We start from the raw sequence: 17,024 nt of genomic DNA, 5'->3' as shown, positions 1-17,024 counted from the left end.
AACATTAATTATTACATTATTAACATTATTAAACACTTAAATCTTTTTCTTTTGAAATTCTGTTTTGTTATTCCATTATCAGTGGATATGCCTGAAGAAAAGCACAACTGATTGAGTCTGCCATCTCCAGAGACGAGCAGCTTTCACAAAGAGCTTCACTCCTCCGTCGATGTGATTAGTCCCACAGGACTGCAAGAAGCCTGAGGTGGAGCCGGCAGCTCAGGGAGGTGAGAAACATCACCTGCTGAGGGACCAGCGGGGGAGAAAGGTCCACGTTAAACCAGAACAGTCCCCTTGATGGCAAGAACAGTAACAGCCTCTGGCTTCAGTAGTACTGGAGGGAGCTCAGGTGTACTAAAGACTCACAATTTCAACCTGACTCAGAGCTGCTGGAAGTAGTTCTGAAGCCCACAACAAAACCTGACATTTACTGAATCCTGCAGAAAAAAGCTTCCATATGTGGTCTTCCTTTAGGAGCCAAAGGCAAACACAATGAGCTCAAGGCTCAAGACACATTGAATCATTTGCTTTATGTCTGCCTTTAGTTATCAGTCCAGCCTTAATTAAATGTATTTTCTAGGCATTTGTCTTTTTTTTTTGCTTCAGAGGTGGCTAAACATCATAAAAAGTTTTCAGAACTCTGGGATATTCACAGATTCCATTGAGCTAACAAACAGCAGTCTTAAGCAGCTGTCTGTATGCAGTAAAAGACCTTTGCCGCTTTAATCCAGGAGCTGCTGCCCTTTTTATTTGGCAGTGAAAGGGCGGTACTTTTAGAATGAGTCTCTTAAGTGAGTTAGATGTCCCTGCAAACAGGGAGTCATGTTTCCCAGAGGAGAGTCCACACAGACACAATAACAAGATAACAGCCCGAGGAGAAGCCCTGGCAGTGTTTGTAACATATTTTCAGTCTCTGGGAACTGCCTCTGCAGCTTCTTTATCTCTATTGGGAAAAAAACTTCTCAGCAGATCAGAAACAAGAAGTCTAATGAACAAGTCTGACATCGCACAGGCTTTAGTTGTTGTGCTGAACAGGAAAACATCATTAGATAAATCAAGTCTTATTGATAAACACCTGGTTTTAATGGAAATTATCATTTGCTTCATGCTATTAGAGAGACAATGACCGTTTGGAAAATGCTAACTATGTTAGACATTCATCATCACTATTCTTCCTCTTCTCCCATCAGGTTTTGGTGCTTGTATAAACATGGACAGAAATATCTCATCATTCAATTCAACCTCTATCCCGCCTCAACTCCCTCTCAACACCACAGCTCCCATCAACGCTACAGTGAAACCTTTCAGTGTGTTTGACGGGTGCGACCATCAGGTAGAGGCCATTCTCTTTGACTTGATTCTGCAGTGCGTCAATGTATTCTTGGGAATCCCTGCCAACTTGCTCGTCATCGCAATTCTCATTCACAACCGCAAAGAACCTTCCACTTCAGACATATTCTTGGGCTGCTTGGCGTTCATGGATATCTACTTTGGTATCATGACCCCCATCAGCTTCCTTAACCTTTATGTCTGGCAAAGCAAAAGTGTGTGGTCTTCCATCAAGTTCTCCTATGGCGTGAAAGACACCAGCGGCCCATTGTTTCTCTCCTGCATCTGCCTGGATCGCTTCGTGGCTGTGCTCTTTCCCATTGCATTCGGGCAGCTCAGACACTACAAGTACAGGGTAAGCCTCACTGTCCTGGTGTTCTGCCTCACCTTTGCCTACTCAGCAGCCAAGACGGTGGGAGGCCTCCCAAACTTTGAGAAGGTGTTCACTGGTGAGGTTCTGTCCACGTTTACTTGGATGGTTTTCTGTAATCTAAGCATCATGTGGGCCCTGAAGAAGTCCCGTGGTGCAGGGAAGGATGAGATGCATCCCATGAAGAAGAGAGCCTTCAAGATGGTGCTGTCCATCCTTTGTATCATCATCTTCAACTACCTGCCGCCAGTCGCGCTGTTCCCGTTTGAAGATCACTACGCCCCTGATGTGTTCCGCTGCTACGTGCAGCCGGTGGGTTTCGCCTTCTTAAATATTAGCAGCACCATCCAGCCCCTTGTCTATTTGTCTCGTCTGGAGAAGGTGCCTTTCCTCCCAGATGCCTGCATTAAGAAGTTTTCTCTCTGTGACAGTGGAGAGAACAAAAACCTCCACATCCACAAAACCCTTAGACACTAGAACAGGGGTCGGCAACCCGAGGCTCGGGAGCCGCATGCGGCTCTTTCAGCCCTCTGTTATGGCTCCCTGTAACTTTGGAAAATACATTGTTCTGCCTTTCAATGCATTTTAATATAGAGAATTCTATTGTGAAATTACCGCTCTTACTTTGACGTGTCAGTCCACCGGATGTGCTGTGCCTGTGGCATGAGAGCGCAAAGCTGATGCAGAGAGACAATACGGAGCTTCCGATTCCCACACGTTTCATGCCTTTTTTTAAAAAAAAATTTACTCCTGGAGAAGCAACGCCTGTAGTTTCACATCGTTTTGAACTCAAGAATGGCAAGCCTTAAAGCTCCACTCCAAGAAAGACACGTCTTTGAGTCAAAAGTACTCATGATAGGGTAATACACGTTACTCGCAAGAACACGTCTCGATGTCGCATCCAGGCAGCAGGTCAGAGAGTCAGAGGAGTGTCGTCTTGGAAAAATAGGGCAGCGACTTACTGGAGAAAAGTTATTAGCTTAAGATAAATAGATAAATAGATTTTACAAGTTAAATAGACATTCGCAAAATATTGATTTCCAGCTAACACAATGTAACATATGAAGTCCAGGAGCAAAAATGACATTAACCAAGTAAGATAAATATTAGTGGAAGAACACAATTAAAAAATGAATCTATCTAATTAGAGGCTTTGTAATTAAGTAATCACAACTGATTAACAAGGGCATAGAGGTAAAAACAAAAAAAAACAAAAAAAAAAACGATATATGCAGCGTTGTCTTCATTTTAAATGCCAAAAGGGTTTTGCGGCTCCCGGTGTTTTCTTTTCTGTGGGAAACGGGTCGAAATGGCTCTTTGAGTGTTAAAGGTTGCCGACCCCTGCACTAGAACATTGTGTACATATGGAACTTTATGAAGGCTGAGTCTAATATATCTCTTAAGAAGAAAGTAGAAAGTTAATAAAATTCATCAATGCTTTTGTGACTGATATTGTTTCTCTTTACATTTATTATTTTTCAAAGATGCGTTTTAGTTGAAAGTATTTTAAATGAATGAAACTCAAAAAATACTTTCTTTATTTGAGATACATCAGTAATGAGTCCACAGATGGAACATTTTTACATTTTAATTTCATGTTTTGATAATTTGATCATGTTCTGGAGAATTAATTTGTACGAACAGCATTAAATACACATTAGGCAGTCTCTGTCAACAACTGAGTTCAACTATTTCTTTGAGTTTGGCGCCATCATGTGTACAAAATACATCAATAAAATATTTTACTTCCAGTATATGAGCGAGTACCTCAAGTATTTATTATTACTGCTCAGATTTACACAGTGATGAGTGAGTGAGTGAGTGAGTGAGTGAGTGAGTGAGTGAGTGAGTGAGTGGCATGTGTAATGTGTAATGTGTATTTCTTATGCTCCATGGTGCAAGACAGAAAAAACATCTGCCTTCTCTCAGTCCAAAATTAAATGGTTGTCATTAATAGAATTTTTTTACTGAAAAAATTAACAAGTAACACTAAAGAATGAAAAAATGTAAACCATACACCAAAAATGAATATGTAGATTAATTTAAAACTTTTAATTTATACATGCCAAATGCAAATGCACTCCCTCCTTTTCCACAATACAGAACAATGATTGTTTAGCCAGGTTTATTTCCAATTAAGTACCTCTCCTTCAGTCTTATGCCATCTTCATCTTACAGCTAAAATAAAGAGCTGAGCGAATTAATAATTGGAAAAGTCAAACTGAAAAGCTACACTGCATATTTTAATTCATGACAGCAGCAGTAATGCTCCTTACACTGTGAAAAGGCAGCAGAATCTGCCCTCCAGCAGCTCTGAGTCCCACTAATTAACATGTTACATCTTCATTTAAAAGTGCAAAACGCACAGGAATTATGTGCTTTTATAGTCGATAGAGTGCTCCTGATCACGCTCCATATCAATTAAACAGATATAATAGTAGTAATAATCCTCTTATCTATATCTTGGGGAAATACATTAACAAACAATATGTCTCTGAAGCAGCAAAATGATTTGGATGAGGAATAAATATTTGATTTGATATTTGAGTCTCTCTGCTGTCTTTAAGATTTTTTGACTGAATTTCATTCTACAGTGTACATTTCATGCCTTTTTGGCTGTAGGTCAGACCACCAAACCCAGCTTTAAATTTGTTCACATTTATTTCATGTAAAAACTGTTACAAAGCATTTTCTCACCAAGTTAATAATTCAGAGCTTAAGAACTTATTGTCTCAATGTTGTGACAAGTACCTTCTCTGGCATAATTCTCAGTGGATGACTGCTCTGTGTATAAAAATATGGAATCAAAGGTTCTTTGAATGTGTCTGTAAATGCATATATGAGCGTGCTGTCAGCCGGGTCAAGGAAGGACACCAATCCCTTGTTGTAATCCAGTTGCACTTTGACCTGTTTGGGCGTTCTTGAGACTGTGAGCGGGGTGGGTGGAGAGGTCATCGCCCTGAACTCTCCATCTCGGAAACATAAAGTCCAGAAGCCATTTTCAGGCCGAGCGGGGATCTCGGCGTTTCTCGATACAGACAATGAGGCCACGCCAAGGAGCCAGTCATGATTGTTTCCTGTTTCCACAACCCAGTGGTGGCTTCCTGAGCTGAGTGCAGTCATGCCCACCACTTCAGCGCTCATGTGGAAGCGCTCGGGGTTGTCAGGGCAACAGCTGGGCTGCTTTGAGTAGTGCAGGGAAGTGAGGTCTTCGGACAGGATGAGGCAGGGGTGTGCTGTGTTTGGGTCTAAAGTCACAGGAGCTAAAACACAGGAAATAAGTCAAATAGAAAGATTGATTTGTGAAACAGGGTTTGAGTTGCACAATACTGTCTTTCAGCCTCTGAAAAATACTCACTATAGTCAACATGGTCCTGGATTTTCTCCCAGACTTGATACTTGAGGTTGCAGAGGTGTTTGGTAACATCAATCAGCAACCCGGACATGTTGTCTGACCCGAGCACCATGCTTTCACTCCTGTGACGACAACAGATATTTTACGCTGTAGATATGTGGCAGGGAATGTATCAGATTTGTCAAAATGTTGTTAACCTACCTGTCCTGTGTGGCTTTAAAATTCTGGAAAAGAAAATACAGCATCATTGCGGGAGGTTTGTGCAAAAAGTAACACAACACATGCAAACAGGTCAGTGCAAACCTTTAGCAAAACTAGATCCTCTTCTTTCAGCTCTTCCTGTATGACTGAGATGGTCTCTGTGAGGGAAAGGACCTCAGCTGAGAGTTCTTTAATCTTATCCTTCATTCCTGCCAGCTTCTGTTCTTCTTCTTTCTTTACAGCTGCCAACCTCACTGACTCTTCATGGTAGAGGACTTGATGGAGCTGCTCAAACTGGCTCTTAATCATTTTCTGTGCTTCCAGTGTCTGAGTCTGGAGGGAGAAGATCACAATGTTTTTTTAGTTGATCGTGTATTTTATCCCTGAACGATACAAGTCATCTGATCCTTGTTACCTTGATGTACTTTAGCATGTCAGCAGAGGTCCTGTTGATTTTTTTGAGGTTGTCCAGTTTGTCTTGCAAGCTCTTAAGGGACAAAGTGAGTTCATCCTAGAGACAAGCAGGATCAACAGAGATTACGTAGTTAAATGCAGTGTTTTCAGTACTTTGCCTCTATCTCTAAGAGTGTGCTCACGATCAGGACAGACTTGTAGAACAGCATTCTGCTTTTAGGTGTTACCTTAGGTGCTAATCATCTAGTTCAGTCTGTTTCTGTATTTTGCTTACCTTGCAGTCCAGTAGCGCCTCTTCTATAGGTGAGCAGTCATGAGTTTTGTGCAGTTTAGACGACTGACACACCACACAGATGGGCTGTTTGTCAACCAGACAGAAGAGTTTCAGCTTCTCCCCATGCAGGTTACAGTTCATCTCGTCTTCCACCTGCACCGAACTCTGCCTCCTGACCTGCAGATGAGCTTCACAGACATTTTTCAGAGCCAAATTGGATGGAGGATTGGACTTGGAGGCTCTCTTCCTACAAACTGGACACTCTCGTAAGCCTGTGTCCCAGCAGCGTTTCAGACAGATCCTGCAGAAGCTGTGGCTACATGCCAGCAGAACAGGATCTTTGAAGATGTCACAGCATACTGGGCATGTAAGATCCTCCTCTGGGATTGACATGATCAGCAGCTTGTTGTGTGTAATAAAGTAAATCCACAGTTCAAAACAGCAAGTCCTCGAATTCAAGTTCAAGTAAAAACAAAGTTAAATGCGTCTTCTGATAGCCCCAGGCTTCACTAACTGCTTATCCATTGTTCTTTGCACAAAGTAGCTCATGCTCTTGGTTTTCCTGTCCATGACTTCTGTGGGAGTAACTTGAATCATGCAGCAGTGTGAAAGAGCACTGTATGTAGACAGCTGGGAAGCAGGAAATAGAACCCTATTGGCCAGCTGCAGGAGTTAAAACTGGTTGGTAATTTGCTACATGCCTGGAATGTAATCATTCAGGATATGAACATTTCAGTGTTGACATCCCTGTTTAAAGCCCCAGAATACACACCCTCAGACCTTTTAATTTTCTCATTTAGTTCTAATTTGCTCAGCAGCTGTCAGTTAAAAATATTGTGTGCAAATGAATGCAAATGAATTCAATGGCTGTAGCACTGTGTTGTGTTCACAGGACGATTTTTATCTTTCAGCTGTTGACTGTAGACCGAAACCGGCAAAACTAGCTCAAAGCTGCCAGAAATATTTTCTCACTTGCAATATTTTACTACACTGAGAGCAAGTTTTCTATTAAAACCTATAAAAGGGTGCATATACAAGATAACTGTTTGTGTGTTTTCTGTGGAATTCAAGACAGGCGGAATACAAAATAGGTGGCAGACAAAAATAGATTAAAGCATCTAATCTGAAAGCCTACTCTTGGAATGTCTGAAGAGATCATGTGTGAATTAAAAAGTCACAAGCTATGAAAGTAATATAATTTTCGCTTTGTCCTTGATTCTGGGTGTGAACATTCAATGATGTGTAGCAAAGACTCTGGACTTGAAAGGTATAAAGGAAGACAAAACATTTAAGACAACCTGGAATTAACATGAACTAAACTTTAACACCAACACTTGGCTTAAGGACTTAACTTTTATTATGTCATGGACTTAAATTATGTAAATACCACTAGCTGTAAGAAATAACATTCGTGACTGAGCTGTTGCCTGCCAATGGTATGTGTTAGTTTTCACTGTTGTGAAAAAGTAATTCGGCTTCAAAAAAGAAAGACAAAAAACACAGTACTCCTCACTCTTTGGATCAGAGAAAATGGGGGCAGTGAGATCATGCAGAGGATCAAAATCATTTGCCTTTTGCATGGCTGCACATGCCTTTTCCTGGATTCATTCAGACCTAATTGCATCAAAAAAAAATCCTTCATACTTTGAAATAGCATCTTTCAAAAGCATCAAGCAATCTTTATTATCACGTTAAATATTTCAAATCTGTCATGCATGCCTGGAAGGGTCAAGAGCTGTGGCATGTAAAATGTATCAACTTCAATTTAACGTGATAATAATCAACTCTGTACTGGCTACACTATTAAAAACCTGCACAGCAACGACATTGGTGGTTAAGGCGTGTATCAATAATTGCTCTCAAACTGTATTTCTGATGTACTTGTGAGAGGTCACTCAGTCCGTGAGAATAACCAGAGCCTCATTGATGAGTGATGCAGCTCCCCGTATCCTATCCGCCATTTCCACGGACTTCGGTTCCTCCCTCTCTCCTCCGGTCTTTGGTTGCCATGGCGATGACGTCAAGTTGCACCACCGATTCAGCCCAGTAGACGGTCTTAGAGGCGGTGCAACAAATCCCGGACGATCGACCGCAGGAGCCATCATCCTGTGAATCCCAGCTCAAATCCACGTCTCCAGTTCGACCGTCTTTTTACCCATCTGTCCAAAATGCGCGAAATTGTGCATTTGCAGGCCGGCCAGTGCGGAAACCAGATCGGTGCAAAGGTATTTTTGTTCTCTCTCTGATGTATTCTGTTTGTTCCGTTTTGCATTCCGATGAGACCTCCGTGCGCTTCGATGTCGCCTCTATAATCCTTCCTGCAGGAATTCTCTAGAAGAAAGTCGATGCGACGTCGTTTCTGGATCATAGTTCCGTGCGAAGCATCCAGAAGTCCGACTGAAAAGACGATTTGCTCATTGATATTCTCTGCAGGGTTTGCATGAGGGTCAAAAGTCACCCATTGGCTGAATTATGCAAAAAAAAGTGAAAGATTAATGCAAAAAAAAAAATCACTTTAATAACTGCACGCAAAATTGCCTTTTATTATTTCTACATTTTTGGTTGCATGTAATTATGTAAGCTGTTATCTGCTACAGTAATGTAACCTTATTGTCAGCAGCTTCCCCTCCCCCCTCTACATTTATGACCTATTTTTTTTTACCTATGATTCTTCTCAAGCCAAATGCTGTTGATATATTTTCCAAGCTGGCTTTTACAAGCCAAATGATATCTTTTCCAAACTGTAAATGTGTTTTTTAAACACTGGTATGGTTTTCTCTTAAGCATTTTTAAGCCGGTTGGCCAGACCACCAAAGACACCGTTACTTATCAGATTATTGCCATCTGCTTGATTACTCCTGAGACCGCATTTCAGACTAATAGACTGCTCTTTTGACCTGCATTCAGGGGAATTACAAAGTCTGGCAGCTGTGTTCTTCCAAATAGCTTACTAGAAAATGCTTATACAGCTTTAATAGCTATGTCTTATCTATTTGAAGCTATCCATTAAATAGATATGAAATTTCAATGATGCATGTTTGACTGTATATAAAAAATATATTAGCAGGTTTTTTGGTCTGTTTTTATCCTTTTCTGGGCTAAGTTAACTTTGGTCTCTCCCTCCTCCTCTCCTAACACGCCTATTCCACAGTTCTGGGAGGTGATCAGTGATGAGCATGGTATTGATCCCACTGGAACCTACCATGGAGACAGCGATCTCCAGCTAGACAGGATCAGCGTCTATTACAATGAGGCCACAGGTAGGCATCAGATTCAGCTTTAATTCACACAACACAGCGAGTGTGTTCTTATTGTGTATAAAATGATTTGGATACCCATCATGGGCCTAAGATTTACAGGGAATAATTCCATTCTTATCTGGTTTTAGGTGGGAAATATGTGCCCAGAGCCATCCTGGTGGATTTGGAGCCCGGTACGATGGATTCAGTCAGGTCTGGACCCTTCGGGCAGATCTTCAGACCTGACAACTTTGTCTTTGGTAAGCTGTGAACTTTGTAAACATGCACGCATCTGGATTCAACTCAAGTGCACTGATTTTCTGTTTTTCCTGTCTATCCTACATCAGTAAATTGTGACATCTTTGACTTTAGGCCAGAGTGGAGCTGGAAACAACTGGGCCAAGGGCCACTACACCGAGGGAGCTGAGCTGGTCGACTCAGTTCTGGATGTAGTGAGAAAAGAGGCTGAGAGCTGCGACTGCCTGCAGGGTTTCCAGCTCACTCACTCGCTGGGTGGAGGCACCGGCTCTGGCATGGGCACCTTACTCATCAGCAAGATCCGCGAGGAGTACCCCGACCGCATCATGAACACCTTCAGCGTCGTGCCTTCTCCCAAAGTGTCCGACACCGTGGTGGAGCCCTACAACGCCACCCTTTCTGTCCACCAGCTGGTCGAGAACACGGATGAGACCTACTGCATTGACAATGAAGCGCTCTATGATATCTGCTTCCGCACACTTAAACTCACCACCCCCACCTATGGAGATCTCAACCATTTGGTGTCCGCCACCATGAGCGGGGTGACCACCTGTCTGCGTTTCCCCGGCCAGCTCAACGCTGATCTCCGTAAACTCGCTGTCAACATGGTGCCCTTCCCCCGTCTGCACTTCTTCATGCCAGGGTTTGCCCCCCTCACCAGCAGGGGCAGCCAGCAGTATCGCGCACTGTCTGTGCCTGAGCTCACTCAGCAGATGTTTGACGCCAAGAACATGATGGCCGCCTGCGACCCGCGTCACGGCCGCTACCTCACTGTGGCCGCCGTCTTCAGGGGACGCATGTCCATGAAGGAGGTGGATGAGCAAATGTTGAATGTGCAGAACAAGAACAGCAGCTACTTCGTCGAATGGATCCCAAACAATGTGAAGACCGCCGTCTGTGACATCCCACCGCGTGGCCTCAAAATGGCTGCCACCTTCATTGGTAACAGCACAGCCATCCAGGAGCTGTTCAAGCGCATCTCCGAGCAGTTCACTGCCATGTTCCGCCGTAAGGCCTTCCTTCACTGGTACACTGGTGAAGGCATGGATGAGATGGAGTTCACCGAGGCAGAAAGCAACATGAACGACCTGGTGTCTGAATACCAGCAGTACCAGGACGCCACCGCTGAGGAGGGCGAGTTTGAGGAAGAAGGAGAGGAGGAAGTCGCATAAAATCTCGCTGCCAAACCCATCCCCCCCAACTCCATCCCCTTTTCATCCCTCTCCATCATGAATTGAATGGTCAGCTGCACTCGGAACAACTACCGCCATCTAGATCACTGTTGCTCTAGTGTTAGACGTTGATGTTAACTGGTACTAGTGAAGTGTTTGGTTTAAAATGTTTTTGATTGTTGTGAATGCACTGAATTATTGACATCCTTTCATCAATCCTGTCATTTTCATCACTGAATTTAAAGGAAGCGATTTTAACTGTGAAGCCTTGAAACTGGAGAATGATTAAAATCTCATTTAAAGGCCACTGAGAAGCCTCTGTGTTTTCATTGAGTCATTTTATGTGTCATCTTTTTTGCAGAGCACTTCAATTACAGTAAGTAACAGTCTGTTTTGCAATGTGCTGACACGCGGTCAAAGCATTATTATGGGATGTGTGACACATTTCTTTTAAAACAAATTATTTTCTCATTTAAATGTTAAATAGTTATCAACTTTACACCTTCCATAGCAATTAAATTCAACTATCTGAAGAAGGGAAATCGGTGAACATTTGAGCTTTGAATACAATACAAAGATGAATTTACGACAAATATTTGTAGTGAGTGACAAGCCAAGAGTGCTGAGTATCATGTGTTTTCAGCTTCACTAATGATGAAATGTGGTTTCTGAAGTCCACCTATGTGCAGTTTGGATTATTACTCACACAGTAGCAATCAGGACTGGGCAATATTCAGCAAAATAGAAACAAACACAGCATGAAAAAAGCTCAGTTTTTATCAGTAGAAAGACACCCAGTCAGGAAACAGGCTGTGCTGTAATGTAAGTTAAAAGCTGTTTCAACAGGAACATTTTGTCTACGTGAAGCTAATCCAGCTCCCCTTGATAAGGAAGAAATTGTGCCAGCAGTTCTTATATACAATTCCTGAGCAAATGTAGTCAGACCGGTAGTTTTTTGGTGCATTTTAGATTGCCATAGAAAAATGTCACTAAATATGAACGTTTTCTCCTCAACTATTACACCGGTGATACACTGTCACTGTGAGCACATATTTACTTCTTATTAAAATCCTGTGTTTAATCATTGTTTTTCAATCCATCAAAAGATTATTGTACTTCAAAGCTTGAAACTGATATGACCGGAGCAGTGACTCTATGTGGGAACCTTATCTGATGTCAGATAAAAAACTTTTTGCATGAGAGTGCAATTAAAATGTATCAAAATGTTGTCGCTGACATTGCATGGCTGTGCAAATGACGTGAATTTTGATAAGGATTTGTCTATATTCAGAATGTACACAGAACCAGAACATGCATCTGTGCTCAGAAGACCTCAGTGTGAAATTGTTACACGTTGGTCATTTGTCCTCTCGTTTTCAAGTATATTAAAAGACACGGTGACCTGTAAAGAAAAGATCAGACTGTCTCTATGATTTTGTTCATTACAGATAACAGCATGGAGACTAACAATGACTCCACTGTTCCAGTGACTTTTCAAGTACACCAAGGGGCTGAACGTTTCACTCTCTGACTGCCAGAAGTTCTTATCTGCTCAGCTGTTTGAACATCTTAAGACTGAGTGTACAAACACATCCAGTTGTTAAAGACTTACTTAGATTCTTCCCAATTCTGACTCCAGTTTCTAGGCCTCAAATTGTTGCTCACAATGGCATTTCATATTGTTATTCATTAAATGCACAACTAATTCATAGGCATTTCTTACTTTGAACAGAATTGCATCCTGTAAATATTCAGTAAACATGTATTTTGTATAAAGTTAATGAATTAGAATACGATGAATAACTGCCCTCTCCCCATTTTCCAACTCCTGCTGGGAATCCTGAGACTTTAAAATGCTTCATCAAGTTTAACTACGCAAATATTATAGAATATTTTGTTATTTATTTGACAAAAGCATAAATAAACATGCTGTGACACCACTAAACATATCTGCCAGATTACAATAAATCACGTGCTGCATGGCTGATCTGATGAAATGTTTAAATAATGTGGCTTGAAATTTGTATGATCACTCAAAAAATACTTAAAATGTAAACAACTGTTTGCTTTTTGCTTGGTGTGATTCACAAGTACAACCGCTTTTCTCAAAATCACTAAGCAAGTTCTTTAAAAATCAAGAGTACTTGCACTAGGATAAGATGTTTGATTATAGCCGTTAAAAGATTTCTATTTAAAAAAAAACATCTGTGCATTTATATTCTTTTCAAATGTGATGGACTGAAAAAGCTAAACTGAGTTTGAGGTAAAAGATCAGCAATTTTTTTTTGCCCGTGAAAAAGCAGTTTCATAAAAGACTGAAATCAAATCAAATACATGCTACATTGTGAATTGTATATTAAAACTAAACTAGAATTGTTAGCGGTGATAAAATACTGTGGCTCCCGTTCCACCTGTGCAGAATTAATCTTCAGATCTCTTTGCATTAGTCACTTGTTCTTAAGATCCACTACGAGATAGATCCAGGCGCTTCTCCTCCGAGTACCACGCAGACATGATTCAGTGCTTGTTGAAATGGAGCAGGAAGTAAATGCATTGTGCTATGGAGTTTCAAAGTTCAGCTGTCTGGAACCTGGAGGAACTTTTTTTTCCACTGATCGGCTCAAAGGCGAGAGCGTCGTCACACAGGAACACTGCCATACAAGCAGCCCTCGGTTCTTTCAGGAGTTTTGCAGAAACATAAAACAGCAAATCTCAAATGAGTCTTTCCTCCTTCGGTAGTTTTAGTGCATCTGGTGACGCCACGCTGCGTACACCAGACTGCTCCTCGGCACTGGGTCTGTACGTCCCTTCAGTCTGCCGTTTCTTTTCACCACACAGAACAGCCAGGCGAGAACAGCCAAGACTATGGCCAGAACACCCAAGGTCACAGTAGGGGCCACAATAGCTGCAATGTTTGGTCCTCCCTAAAAAAAAAAAAAAAAAAGGAAAGGAACCACAGTTAGGACAATGTCTGATCACATTGGATACTTTATAATGTTATTTAGTGATTGTGTGAAAGGGTTTTCACTCACTGTGGTGTTATTAGAACTTGGGACACTTGGAACAGTGGTAGAATTCCCTGTAAAAGAGCAGACGCATGAGGAACACTGCAGCATCAATGAAAACTCTGCTCTAGCTCATTCTCACTGCTTGCTTGAGAGACTTTTGTTTTATAGATACAAGTATGACCCTCCTTTCTGCTTAGCTAAAATACTGAGGTAATTAATTCATCAGTTACTTTAACTAACTGTTTCAGAGCATGCTAACTTGGATATTTGAGCATCCAGTTTACTGCATATAAGCACACATATTCAACTTTTTTTTTACAACCACGTTTCTGCAAGTAATTTGTTTGAATTGAAGGAAATAGACATTTTTTTCCTTCTGGTCCTGACAAAGAAGCAACTTTGAACATTTCCCACAGCAACATGGTGAAATGTAATCTTTTTCACTTCAGCGTTAGCCCAGTTTAAACATTTCTCCTTGTTTGCATTTTTTTTTTTTTTGCCTAAGCTAAGTTTTGTATCAAACTCAAGCAAAAACAACAGCAAATGAGAACACTTCTCAAAATGTCAAACTAGTCCTTGCATGTAAACAAAGTCTGAGCACACAGTTTGATCTCTAAAATGGAGCTGATTGATAAATTGCTTAAATGTGTTTGTGAATAATAATAGAGATGTGACTGTCATTCTTCAATAATGAATGAAAGTCTTGAGATCAATGAACATGAGACAAAAACCTAATATTGTGACCCATTTTTAAGATGTCACGCAATATTATTTAGTACTATATAATCTGTCTTTGTAAACAGGCTAAGTAGAGAGAAAAAAGGAACCTCATGCACACTTTCTAGGCTACAGATATTTGTAAACCTTTCAGGTATGCCACCAGCCCAGTGCTTTCATTTCATCCATGAGCAGCCATGTGATTACTCAGTTACATCATGAAACTGAGTAATCACTCAAACATTGTAACTACTTGAACAGGAGGAGCAGCTCAGGAATGTACTGAACCAGCCACTGGTTTGAAAAATGGGGAAAACAAACGTAACTGAAATCAACTGTTGCTTTGTTTAGTTGCATCGAGCATTTAAAGGATCACAGTAAAAATAAAGTTTACTTTAGAAAACTAAAACCCTCCCCTATCATACTCGGAGTCAATCATTCACTTGGACAAATAGTAAACTTTCCGAGGGCAAAAGTACAACTTGATAACAAAAGGCTAGGGGTTAGTGAAGAGGGGAACGCAAAAAACCCAGAGAATGCATAGTGAAATTGAATTCATTTGTGTAGTATCCACAATTACTGATAACATGCTAATATTGGATTTATATACTTTTGAACCACTGGGGAGACTGTGGTTAGCAATGTTTTGCATAATCCAATGTTCTTTCAAAATCCTCACAAGCCTGTGCTCATCTCACATTGTTTTCCAAAGAGTTTTTTTTAAATTTGTCATTGTAGGATTCAAAGTTCTGTACGTCTAGGTTCTAGGTGTGGTCGGAAGGATGGCTTATTTGTATAGGAGTGTTTAGGCTGGCGACTAACTCACCCCACACAGGATTACTGCTCAGAATCAGTAGTAAAACGCTCCCAACCACAGCTCCAGGGATGACTGGCACATCCGGACACGCTGCCATCTCGAGCCGTGACCGGCAGGGCCAAGTGAGGGCAGGCTGAGGCCTTGGGGCATCAGCTTGGGGCCATTTCATTGGGTTAAGTGGTCACTGTGAGGATTTACTGCACACCTTGAGCAGCTGATGATACATTATGATCTGTAATGTAAAGAGAAAATCCTTTTCTGAGCTCACTTTGACACTGTTATAGACTCCTTTATTCTGAGTCAGGCTGCTCACACCACAACCACTGAGTCACATCCACCCTGATGTTGAATCACCATTAACAGTCTACAGGACAATAATAATCTATTAATAGTGTTAGTGTCATAATCAGAATGCAGCATCAAAGTAAACCATTTCTTACTTTTGTAATAATTGTTACTATAAGACAAGTCGGACGCTGAATTTTACGCACATTTAATAAACACATACCTTTGATCTGGCAGTTCTCAGATGATCGAAGCAAAACGGGAAACCTGGAACAGGTTGATTCCTCACGAATGCACTGCTTCCGCCTCACCTTGTCAAAAAAAAAAAAAGAAAGAAAAGAAACCGCATCAAATGAAGTCCCATGAACAAAACAGGAGCCACGAAATGCTCGCTGAAGTCCTTGAATGGATCCTTTGGAACTACATCCTTGGCTACCTGTTGGTGTTTTATGTAAAGCAGTTTTTGTTTTCTCTCTCTCTCTCGTCTACTCTCCAGATCGCCATTGGTCACATGGTTCAGTTTCGTGTTACAATACCTGAGCACAGTTATCTACCTGCAGAAGGGCGCACAGATCCTCCTTTGTACAAAGTCGATGAAGAAAAGCGCAGTTCAGTGAAGCACAGCCGCCCCGGTTTCTCCTGCTGGCATTTAAAAAAAAAATCCTCAACAACTTTTGATCACCTGTATGTCATGTTACGTCTCCTCAGATCCTGACATAAGCTGGTTTTGAGTCGTCTATGATGCCAGTTTTCTTCCTCAACTTGCTCCAACCTGCACGGTGTTTGCCTGCCCTGCTCTTACCTAGCAACCTGGCACATGAAGGTGGCACGAAATAGCGCCTCCGTCAGGTTTTCTGTTTCCCCATCATGAGAAAGGATATCAACATTCCTGAGATATTTTAAGGATGAATTCGGAGGCCAGCTGGTCCAGTGGGCTCTAATCCTCACCTAATCTCCTCCTCTTGGACTCAGAGGGGCAAAGAAAATGTAGACTGCTTCAGGCCTAATCTGTGCTGCTCAGATTTTTCATATGGACAGTGTGTGAAAGCACTGAAGATTGTCATAAAGAACTGTGGAAAATCACTCTTATATTGCAGGGGTGAGTCACTCTGAGGAGGTGCTTGTTTGTGTGTGTGCTGACTTTTACAGTGTTCCGCTGATATGAAATTGGGAAAATCAGCACTTGCTGTGTGAGTCGCTGCTTTGTATTTACGAGGGTGAGCAAAGCAGGCGGAGAAGTCAAGGTTCGTAATGAAAAAACCCTTCCCGATGGTGTAAGCTAAGATATATCAAATTATAATGTTCAAATAGGTAGTTGAAAGTGACGTAGCAATGCCACAGAAAATCTGATTGGCCAGCAAGGTTGGTAAAACTGACTGTAGATTAATTCATAAAATGACTATTTTATTCATTTTATTTCTCAATTTAGAATACAATTATTTATCTGAGATAGACTATACCAGCTCCGAGTGTTGAAACCACTTTAAATTAGATTTTAGAATAAGTGCACAGAGGTAGGGACTAAATTCAATACTAACGTTTATCATTTATGGCACTGTTTTCATTATTATGTAAGAAGCAACTG

The 17,024-nt window shown here is 41.3% G+C and overlaps 4 protein-coding genes across 4 annotated transcripts; 2 read left to right on the top strand and 2 right to left on the bottom strand.

The window, feature by feature from the left end:
* Positions 1-1,108: 1,108 nt before the first annotated feature.
* On the top strand, positions 1,109-2,176 carry LOC110962900 (G-protein coupled receptor 183-like). Its single transcript, XM_022210980.2, has one exon. The coding sequence runs from the start codon at positions 1,211-1,213 to the stop codon at positions 2,174-2,176; it is 966 nt and encodes a 321-aa protein (XP_022066672.2). The 5' UTR covers positions 1,109-1,210.
* A 1,556-nt stretch (positions 2,177-3,732) lies between these two features.
* Positions 3,733-7,962, bottom strand: LOC110962882 (zinc-binding protein A33). The gene is made up of 6 exons (XM_022210947.2): positions 5,944-7,962; positions 5,671-5,766; positions 5,358-5,588; positions 5,256-5,278; positions 5,058-5,176; positions 3,733-4,962 (listed from the first exon to the last, which is right to left on the bottom strand). The coding sequence occupies exons 1-6, from the start codon at positions 6,334-6,336 to the stop codon at positions 4,424-4,426; spliced, it is 1,401 nt and encodes a 466-aa protein (XP_022066639.1). The 5' UTR covers positions 6,337-7,962; the 3' UTR covers positions 3,733-4,423.
* Positions 7,963-7,986: 24 nt separating this feature from the next.
* tubb4bl (tubulin, beta 4B class IVb-like) lies at positions 7,987-10,919 on the top strand. The gene is made up of 4 exons (XM_022210949.2): positions 7,987-8,168; positions 9,095-9,203; positions 9,332-9,442; positions 9,555-10,919. The coding sequence occupies exons 1-4, from the start codon at positions 8,112-8,114 to the stop codon at positions 10,610-10,612; spliced, it is 1,335 nt and encodes a 444-aa protein (XP_022066641.1). The 5' UTR covers positions 7,987-8,111; the 3' UTR covers positions 10,613-10,919.
* Positions 10,920-12,494: 1,575 nt separating this feature from the next.
* On the bottom strand, positions 12,495-16,480 carry crb3a (crumbs homolog 3a). The gene is given in 6 exon segments (XM_051941165.1): positions 12,495-13,440; positions 13,443-13,536; positions 13,645-13,691; positions 15,164-15,386; positions 15,663-15,750; positions 15,994-16,480. Coding segments are annotated over 4 exon segments (417 nt in total). The 5' UTR covers positions 15,324-15,386; positions 15,663-15,750; positions 15,994-16,480; the 3' UTR covers positions 12,495-13,324.
* Positions 16,481-17,024: the final 544 nt, after the last annotated feature.

This window comes from Acanthochromis polyacanthus, chromosome 21 (assembly GCF_021347895.1).
Source record: "Acanthochromis polyacanthus isolate Apoly-LR-REF ecotype Palm Island chromosome 21, KAUST_Apoly_ChrSc, whole genome shotgun sequence".
Lineage (NCBI taxonomy): Eukaryota > Metazoa > Chordata > Actinopteri > Pomacentridae > Acanthochromis > Acanthochromis polyacanthus.
This window is presented reverse-complemented; position numbering and strand designations above follow the sequence as displayed.

Bases quoted from the DNA above. Each gene is read 5' to 3' on its own strand.
- LOC110962900 (XM_022210980.2), top strand. From the start codon at position 1,211: ATGGACAGAAATATCTCATCATTCAATTCAACCTCTATCCCGCCTCAA.
- LOC110962882 (XM_022210947.2), bottom strand. From the start codon at position 6,336: ATGTCAATCCCAGAGGAGGATCTTACATGCCCAGTATGCTGTGACATC. The intron at 5,767-5,943 runs GTAAGCAAAATA...GCTTGTCTCTAG, and splicing joins AGGCGCTACTGGACTGCAAG to GATGAACTCACTTTGTCCCT. The intron at 5,589-5,670 runs GTAACAAGGATC...TTCTCCCTCCAG, and splicing joins ACATGCTAAAGTACATCAAG to ACTCAGACACTGGAAGCACA.
- tubb4bl (XM_022210949.2), top strand. From the start codon at position 8,112: ATGCGCGAAATTGTGCATTTGCAGGCCGGCCAGTGCGGAAACCAGATC. The intron at 8,169-9,094 runs GTATTTTTGTTC...CCTATTCCACAG, and splicing joins GAAACCAGATCGGTGCAAAG to TTCTGGGAGGTGATCAGTGA. The intron at 9,443-9,554 runs GTAAGCTGTGAA...CTTTGACTTTAG, and splicing joins ACCTGACAACTTTGTCTTTG to GCCAGAGTGGAGCTGGAAAC.